Source organism: Ictidomys tridecemlineatus, chromosome 12 (genome assembly GCF_052094955.1).
Source record: "Ictidomys tridecemlineatus isolate mIctTri1 chromosome 12, mIctTri1.hap1, whole genome shotgun sequence".
Lineage (NCBI taxonomy): Eukaryota > Metazoa > Chordata > Mammalia > Rodentia > Sciuridae > Ictidomys > Ictidomys tridecemlineatus.
Genome location: NC_135488.1, coordinates 30,729,367 through 30,738,632, shown reverse-complemented (window position 1 = coordinate 30,738,632; position 9,266 = coordinate 30,729,367). Strand labels below are relative to the sequence as shown.

The 9,266-nt window shown below is 51.6% G+C and overlaps 1 protein-coding gene across 1 annotated transcript; it reads left to right on the top strand.

Annotated features, from left to right (window-relative positions):
* The first annotated feature begins 929 nt into the window (after nucleotides 1–929).
* Nucleotides 930–8,767, top strand: Il36rn (interleukin 36 receptor antagonist). The gene is made up of 5 exons (XM_078027891.1): nucleotides 930–1,001; nucleotides 5,620–5,675; nucleotides 7,225–7,310; nucleotides 7,924–8,051; nucleotides 8,313–8,767. The coding sequence occupies exons 1-5, from the start codon at nucleotides 930–932 to the stop codon at nucleotides 8,547–8,549; spliced, it is 579 nt and encodes a 192-aa protein (XP_077884017.1). The 3' UTR covers nucleotides 8,550–8,767.
* Nucleotides 8,768–9,266: the final 499 nt, after the last annotated feature.

Here is a 9,266-nt window from a genome sequence, read left to right as displayed (position 1 = left end):
TGGTGGTGATGAAGATGGCGGTGATGTTGGTGGTGATGAAGATGGTGGTGATGTTGGTGGTGATGAAGATGGTGGTGGTGGTGATGTTGGTGGTGATGAAGATGGTGGTGATGTTGGTGGTGGTGAAGATGGTGGTGGTGGTGATGTTGGTGGTGGTGATGATGGTGGTGATGAAGATGGTGGTGGTGGTGATGAAGGTGGTGATGATGGTGATGATGAAGATGGTGGTGGTGATGATGGTGGTGGTGATGATGGTGGTGATGATGGTGGTGGTGATGAAGATGGTGATGAAGATGGTGATGAAGATGGTGGTGATGATGGTGGTGATGCAGATGGTAGTGATGATGGTGGTGATGGTGGTGATGATGGTGGTGATGCAGATGGTAGTGATGATGGTGGTGATGGTGGTGATGAGGATGATGGTGGTGATGATGGTGGTGGTGATGAAGATGCTGATGAAGATGGTGGTGATGAAGATGGTGGTGGTGATGATGGTGGAAATGAAGATGGTGGTGATGATGGTGGTGATGCTGGTGGTAATGAAGATGGTGGTGGTGGTGATGATGGTGGTGGTGATGATGGTGGTGATGAAGATGGTGGTGATGATGGTGGTGATGCAGATGGTAGTGATGATGGTGGTGATGGTGGTGATGAGGATGATGGTGGTGATGATGGTGGTGGTGATGAAGATGCTGATGAAGATGGTGGTGATGAAGATGGTGGTGATGAAGATGGTGGTGATGAAGATGGTGGTGATGAAGATGGTGGTGGTGATGATGGTGGAAATGAAGATGGTGGTGATGATGGTGGTGATGATGGTGGTGATGAAGATGGTGGTGATGATAGTGGTGGTGATGAAGATGGTGGTGATGAAGATGATGGTGATGAAGGTGGTGGTGATGAAGATGATAGTGATGAAGGTGGTGGTGATGAAGATGATGGTGAAGATAGTGGTAATGTGGGTGATGGTGAAAATGATGATGCTGGTGATGGTGATGGTGGTAATGATGATAAAGTTGACATGTACACACCTACTATGTGCTGGCACCGTCCTAAACACTTCATGTGTATGAACTCATTTAGTCCTCATAACAATAGCAGAATTTTTATTCCCTTTTTATAAATGAAAACTCAAAAGCTAAAAGCTTAAGTAACTCAACCAAATGTACATGCTAGTAAGCAACAGATGTAAGACTGGAACCCACACAGTCTTGACCAGAGCTCAGCTAACTCTATAAAAGGCTGTGGAGTAAACACAGTCTCTGCCATAGACATCACCGTGCAAAAGTGGCATAGACATCAGGCTGTGCTCCCACTAACCCTATCTATAAACCAAGCTGTGGGCTGGTCTTGGCCCACAGGCCAATCTTTGGCAACCCATGGTCTTAACTGTTCCAGGAAAAAAAAAGGAGGGTTCACAAGCATCAATACTTTCTGGGAAATGAAATCATCATAATAAAAACAATGGAGATAAAAATAGTCATCAGCTCCTTGGCTTCTTAAACGAGGACGGTGGACAACTGAGCTCCTATTTACTAAGACATCCTGTGCACCTGGCACCACCGGGAGCAGGCAGCAGATACCACGCAGGGCACATTGGGTGGATTACACAGTCTGCTAAGTGGTGAGCCCCACGGAAAGAAGTGAGGCATGGTGGGGGGCGTGGGAGCAGGGGAGGGATGCACAAAGTGGAGAACATGGCCTCACTGAGAGGGGTGTCGCAGCAAAGGAGGTGGGGACAACGCCAGCTTCCGGGTGGGGAGCAGAGCCCGTGGGAAGGCCCCTGAGAAGGACCACGCTGGCTTGTAGAGGAAGAGCGAGGGGCCAAGAAGGACCATGTCATCTTGTTCAAGAAGAGCAAGAGGTCCACCTGGCTCCTGGTCCCCTTAGTGGGGAAGGAGGAGGCTGAGAGTCCATGGGAGTCCAGCGGCATGGGCCTTTGGAGACTTGCCTTTTACTCACAGAGGTGTGGGGACAGAGGAGTGACAGGACTGACTCAGGTAGCAAAAGGGTCACCCCAGTGCCGTGGGGCCAATAGTTCTGAACTAGGTTTCCTGGACTCAGGTCTGACTCTCATCCTAATTAGTGGCCAACCATCAGGTGATGGAGTTAGTCTTTCTGTGCCTGATTTCTCCTTCCGCATAACAGAAATGATAGTGGTTATCAGATCAGTAACTAAACAAATGTACAAAGAAAAAATTCAGGAGGCCCCTAAACATGATTCCAGGGACACTGTGAGCGCTGGAGGATATTGGTCATTTTAATCATTATTAAATCAGGGTCCCCAACGAGAGCTTCCCGCCTGGGGTCGTGAGCTGTGTGAGCCTACAAACTCCCAGGAATACACTGACCGACTGTCCTCCCCTCCACCTCTGCCCAGGACACTGCCCATCTCACACATGTGGTGGTGAGCCACCCCGGGACACCGTCCCCATGAGGAAGCGAGGAGTTTGCTGGAAAGGGAGGGTCCCCACTGACGGTGAAGCTTGGGGGGCCCAGGTGCTGCAGGAAGCTGTCAGTGCTTAACATGACTCCAACCCGAGCAGCTGAAAACAAGAAACGCCTGTGGTTTCCCATGGGCCTGGGAGGAGGAGGACCCACCTGGCAGGGTCCTCCCACGTGTAGGTGGGGGGTCAGCAGGGGCTGCAGCATGCTAGGCCTGTGGGGGTGGAGGGTCGGCACCCCAGAAGGCTCACTCCCAGGGTGCTGTCACAAGGCCTTGTTCCTCCCCACCCAGGCCCCTCAGGGCCGCTTGAGGTCCGTCCCATGGCCACTGGCTTCCACTGGGTGAGCCACGATCAGGGTGACCTAGCTCAAATGTGACACTCTGTCCCTTCCCACCAGGTATCACATTCATCAGGAGCAAGTGGCCAAGGGTAGGCCACACTGAAGGGAAGGTGCGAAGTGCTGCCTGTTATAGGATTAATACCCCATAACACACTTCAAAACCCCGTACGGAGGCTGTGAGGTCAGGGCAAAGTAGCACCACCCTTGAAAATAAGACAAAATGACCACAGTATGGGCTTTCACGTTGTCAAAGGAGACAAAGTTTAAATTACCCCAATTAAAAAATTGACTCTCATACATATATGCAGTGAGTAGGAGCCAACGGTTTACTATTAATACGTGAGGGAATCACAATGATAAAACTGATTATCCAAGGATGGCTCAAGGAACAAAGGTCTTTAGTATTCATTGGGAAAGAAATGCTGGAATAGGCTGGCTCAGTTACAATTTTTAAAAATTTACTGCCTTTGAATTTTTTTTTATCAGACAAAAATAAGTTGGAATTTATCAATCTTCTCCTCGTTCACATCTAACTTCAGAGAATTTGTGTCTCAGTTTGATTTCTGTTGATGAAACAAAATACCTGACACTGGGTAATTTGTGAGAAAAAGAGGTTTTGTTTGGTTGGTTGTTTTTGTTTTGTTTTGTTTTTGGCTCACAGTTCTGAAGACTGGGAGGTTCAAGATTGGCAGCTGCATCTGGTGAGGTCTTTTTTCCTGGTGAGAACTCTGCAGAGTCCCAAGGCAGTATAGGGCATTTTATAGTAAAAAATAGCACTATTATGGTTTGGACGTGACCCCCAATATATCAGGGGTCAGACAATGCAAGAAGGCTTAGAGGTGAAATCACTGGGTTATGAGAGCCTTAACCCAATCAGTGGTGGGGCGTTCAGACCCTAGGGATGCACTGGGAGCCAACCGATAGCAATTAGTGAGACAAACCAAGGACCCATTTCTGAGGGAACTAACTGTTGGTGGGGCCTGTTTGACAATGTGAAAGCCCACACTGTGGTCGTTTTGTCTTATTTTCAAGCTTAGGGATATATCCCAGTGCCACATCCCCAGCCGTTTTTATTTTATTTTATTTTGAGATATGGTCTCACAAAGTTGCGGAGACTGGCCTTGAACTTGCAATCCTCCTGCTGCCTCAGCCTCCCGAGCTACTGGGCTCACAGGCATGCACCACATGTGATCTCATTGGTGCATTGTCCATTCATTCATCCTGTCTGGATTCTCATTTCAGCACGTTTTGTAATAGACAGAGCTGGTAGAGGCACCCCCGGCGCCCCAGCCAGCTTGCTGCGTCTCTGCAGGGCCAGCCACGTGCATGCTCCGTTCTGAATGGGAAGAACTTGAAGGAGCTCGATCAGCCCGTGGGCACACAGGGCTAATTCACTGTTGAGAATGGCACCCTGGCATTTAGGGGAAACGGTGTCCACCTGTACAATCAATTTGCAGACAAGAGCCTATTTTTCGAAAACCACTTTGTCAATAGCTTAACTCTGGAATTTGTTCTTGTAATTGGCAGTAATTTCTGAGTTGTTTCTATCTGGCCAATTTATAGTGCATTTAATGATTTTGCATAAGCAGCATCTACATTAAATTTATATTTCTGAATGCTATTTATCACATTGGTAGTCTTATGTGAATAAGAGGTTATTTTCTGACTTTCAATCAACCCAATATTTATTTTTAAACCCCTTAAGGATTTTTTTTTGTCCCACATGTTTGAATATGGTTTCTTTAAAATTCATGCTTTTACAGTAAATAGTTACCGATGGTGGTCAAGATGTTGTTAAATTGTTCTGCACTGACGAGTACTAATTCAGAGCCATCACAGAGAGTCTTAAAAGCATATTGATGGATTCACAATCATGATTTTTTTTTTTGCCAATGAGATATTTAAGAAAGATCAACTGTGGAATCATAGATGTTTGTCACAACCTAGTGCTTAATAGCAAAAATGAACCAACACAACCCAACAAAATAAGGACCAATAATAATGGGCTGGAATAAATGAATGATAAAAGACCCTTAGGAATTTTTTGCACAGCTGTTCAAACCTAGGAAATCATTATTCATGTTAGTGTGGGAAACGAGTCTACTGTGGTGCCCCAGAGAGCAGCAGGTTGAGAGTGGCCTCTGTGACGCTGCAGCAGGACAGCTGTCTGCAGTGACATGGGGGAGGAAAAGTGTCCTCACGGGATTCATTCACAGAAGCATTCCCATTCTTCTCCTGGTTAGCTCTTCTGGATTTTCAGGTTTTTCTGCAGTGGACCTGTAGCCTATACGCTCCCCCAGTAGGAATTCCCCATGGCCGGCGTCTCCATGGCCCTGGCAAAGGCAGGCAGGCGGGGAGGGGAGGGAGGGATGCTGGGCAGAAGCTGCTTCCCTGCATGCTCCTCAGAGCCAAGGGCCCTGCTCAGAGCTGCCGGGAGGTTGTCTCCAGAAACTCCCTTCCGGGGCCAGGCCAAGCAGCAGGTGCTTCAGGAGGCTCCAGGGTGTCACATCACCCTGCTCCTCCCTGGCTTGCAGTTTCAGTCTCCTCCCAGCGACCCGGGAGGAGTGCATAAATAATCAAGTATGCACTTAAAAAGCCGGAGCATCCTCGAGGAGCCGCAGACTCCGCAGGCTCCCGCCAAGAGAAAGGAGCCACCGAGGTGTCCTCTGGGTGCTGGCAGGGCAGGCTCTCCTGACCCCAGCCCCAGAAGCCCTGGCCCAGCGGAGGTGGTCACGCGCTGGGAGGCTCAAGAGCCTGCTTGCTACCCGGGCCCCTGACAGCCCTCAGCCTTTGTCTGCACCTAAAACTTTTTTGCTGTTTGTTTCAAAATAGGGGAATCTGCACATCGAGGAATTCAAGATGGTCCTGAGCGGGGCGCTGTGCTTCCGGTGAGTGTGTGGGCCTCCGAGGGCAGTGCGATCTGGGTGGACCTGTCCAGCCTTGTGAGGGCGGGAAGGACCTGCTGCCCCAGCCGGGGCTCCCAGGGGAAGACAGGCGGCTGGGAGTCAGGGCCAACAGTCACCGCCCCTGCCGTTCTTCCAGCCTTTCAGACTGGGACAGGCCCCGGCAGCCCGCCTGAGGGGGACAAGTAACCACGGGGAAGATGGAGACAGGAGCCCCCTCCGAGCTCCGCTCTGCTCCCCACACCATGAGTTCATGTCACTCCAGCCACTGTGCCACCTCCTCCCTGCAGCCCTGGGGGTGGGGGGAATAGAACAAAAACAATCTCCAGAGGTCTGCCACCCACAAGTGTGTAGCGACCCAGAAACTCAGCTGTGTGCGGACTTCACAGTGAAGGGGGAGAGCAGCCCTCTCTGACCTGAGTCTCGTCTGACTGGTCCTCCATATCCTTGGTTTCCACATCCACAGATTGAAAATATATATATATCTCGCATCTGCGGTGAACATGTGCAGATGATCTTGTCATTATTCTGTAAACAATGCAGTATGACAGTGTTTGCATACATTTGCATGATGGTAGGTATTGTAAGTCATCTAGTGATGATTTATGGTATGGCAGAAGATGTGTGAAGCTTCTATGCAAACACCACGCCAGTCTGTGTTGGGGCCTTGAGCCTTGTGGATTTCGGCGTCTGTGGGACCAGCAGCCTGGGCACTTGGGGGACGACTGGCTAGCACGTTTCAAAGTATGTTCTATGGGCCTCAGTCCCATGGGGCTCTTCATACATTCAAGCTCTTTGATCAAGTACATGCGGCAAGGGGTGCCTTCCCTGTCCTGGTAAGAGCTCACGGTGCCACTCAGCATGCCAGTGACTTTGGATCTTACTAAGTAATGGAGCTTGTTTAATCATGTTAGGGCAAACATGCAGCCAATGTTTACACTGAAGACTTTTCCCCAGTTAATATCTGCAGAAATCTGCTTCAGAATATCTTGCCACCTCACAGTATATCAGAAAACCAATCAACTCATATACAAGCAATAACTAAGAAAAGTAAAATAAATCAATTTTAAATTTAGAGAAAATCCTCACTCAGAAAGGAATACATGGCCAAGCGGAAGTAAATAACCACTGAAGTCTTCAGTAATACTTGAAGACACAGATTTTAATCAGGAAGAGACCTGGGTGCTACCTAACCCATCTTTAGCAATGAGGAGACTCATTGCTAAATGAGCCCAGAGAGGGTGGGTGACTTGTTCCTGTGGCTCAGCAGCATGGACGGCAGCTGCAGTCACTTCTCTCTGAGAAACCATGTGGGGACTGTGGATAGGAAAGATTGGATAGGGTGAGACTCAGGTGGGGGCCTGGGCTCATCCCCTGGTAGGGTAGGAGCCCAGCAGGCCTGGGGGAAGGCTGGGCTGTGGTACCCAGCATTGTTGGATGAGAGGGTGGCAAGATGCTCAGACTGGGGGACTCTGGGCCAGGGCAAGCTGCAGGAGCCCCACTCATCACGGCCTCCTCCTTCCTCACATTTCAGAATGAAGGACTCGGCCCTGAAGGTGCTCTATCTGCACAACAACCAGCTTCTGGCCGGAGGGCTGCACGCGGGGAAGGTCATTAAAGGTTGGTGTAGAGCAAGACCTGAGTGGTCCCCGTCCGTGTCCCTCTGCGGGAGGCACCTGAGGAGGCTTCCCAGCAGGCCTGCAGACCTCAGCAGCAGGGGACACTGTGTGGCCTCGTGCTTACCCACATGCTGTGGCAGATCTTCTCTGACAGTGTCCACCTGTCCACCTGGGCACTCGTAAGGGTCACTGGAGCCAGTGGGCCCCTCTGCTGTAGTGTGCACATGTGTGCTGCTGCGTGTGTGAGCATTGTGTGCGTGTGCATGGGGTGGGGGGTGCAGGGGGAGCTAATCCTCTTCTGGGAGGCTGGCTCATAAAGACAGGGCTCAGAACGGAGGCCTGGGCTTCAAAGGAGGTGCTGGGGAGGGTCTCTTGGGGTTGGAGACAGCTCTAAATGTGGGGGCTGCAGTGTCAGGTGGCACCAGGTGCTTCTGTGCCTTGATGTCCACTCTGAGTCAGTGGCAGGAGGGTGGCCCTGTGACAACTGCTGAAAGATTCCCCTTCTGCCCAGCGTGGGGACAGGAGGCCTCATGCTGGCCCTACTCCCAGAGTCCAAGATTGGGGAGAGGGAAACAAAGGCCCCCAAAGGCCCATACCTTGACTCTTGCCCACAGGTGAGGAGATCAGTGTTGTCCCCAATCGGTCACTGGATGCCAGTCTGTCTCCAGTCATCCTGGGTGTCCAGGGAGGGAGTCAGTGCCTGTCATGTGGGACAGAGAAGGAACCAACTCTGAAACTGGAGGTGAGCCCTGTTCCGCTGTGTCCTCACCATCTGGAGACTAAGCTGGCCAGTTCTGAGGCTGGGCACTGCCTCTGGGCACCTTAGGGACCCAGCAAGCTGCTGCTAGTCGCGGCTCTGCCTGCTCCCTAAGGGCTCTGCCTAGCTTGGACCTCCCACTGTCCGCCCCTGCCCCTCACCACTGCTCCTTGCCCCTGCCCCTGGCCCCTGCCCCTCGCCCCTGCTCCTCACCCCTGCCCCTCACCCCTGCCCCTCTGCTGGCAGCCCGTGAACATCATGGAGCTCTACTGCAGTGCCAAGGAGTCCAAGAGCTTCACCTTCTACCGGAGGGACATGGGACTCACCTCCAGCTTCGAGTCGGCCGCCTACCCAGGCTGGTTCCTCTGCACAGCACCCGAGGCTGACCAGCCTGTGAGGCTCACCCAGATCCCCGAGGACGCTGCCTGGGACACCCCCTGGGATGCCCCCATTACGGACTTCTACTTCCAGCCCTGTGATTAGGGCCCCGGTTGCCCCCACAACTCCCCAGGAAGTGCCAGCTCCAGCAGGGGCAGGGGTGAGGGGGACCGTCCCTGCTCTCAGAATTCAGGGCACCCAGCCGTGCTCCCTTCTTCTGGCCTCAGTTTGGGGATCAGTACCCACATTCGTTGCCCACGGGGTGGTCCTACTGTGGAACCTTACAACACCACGTGGGATAAACTGGGAGCAGCATAAAATTACTGAGTGGGATTCCTTCATGCTTCAAGGTGCCTGACTCAGCGCCCAGGTGCCCACGGAGGTCCTGTCACCCCCCAGGGTGCGGGAGAGGGAGGTGGCCACAGGTAGATGGACCATGATCCCCTGCCGGTCCAGGCCCTCCCCATTCCTGCCATGGCCTTCCTCTTCTGTCTCTGCCTCTTCCTCTGGCCCTGGGCCTGGGAGGGCCTGGGAGGGTGTCACTGGGGAAGCAGCTTCAGCTCAGAAGACAGGAGATGGGCATCCCATCTCTTTTAGAAACCCCAGATACAAAGAAAACCTCCAGTGCTGGTCTCTCCTCCCATGGAAAGATGCTTACAGCACGTTGTGAAGAGCATATTGCAAAGTCAGAGCTCTTGCCATTTCTTTTGAATTTAAAAGAAATACCTAAGTGTATATTTCTGAATCAAACCTCTCTGGAAGGCACGGCAGTAGCAGCAGGGTCTGGGTGGTGGTGCTATAGGCGACTTTTCTATTTTTATT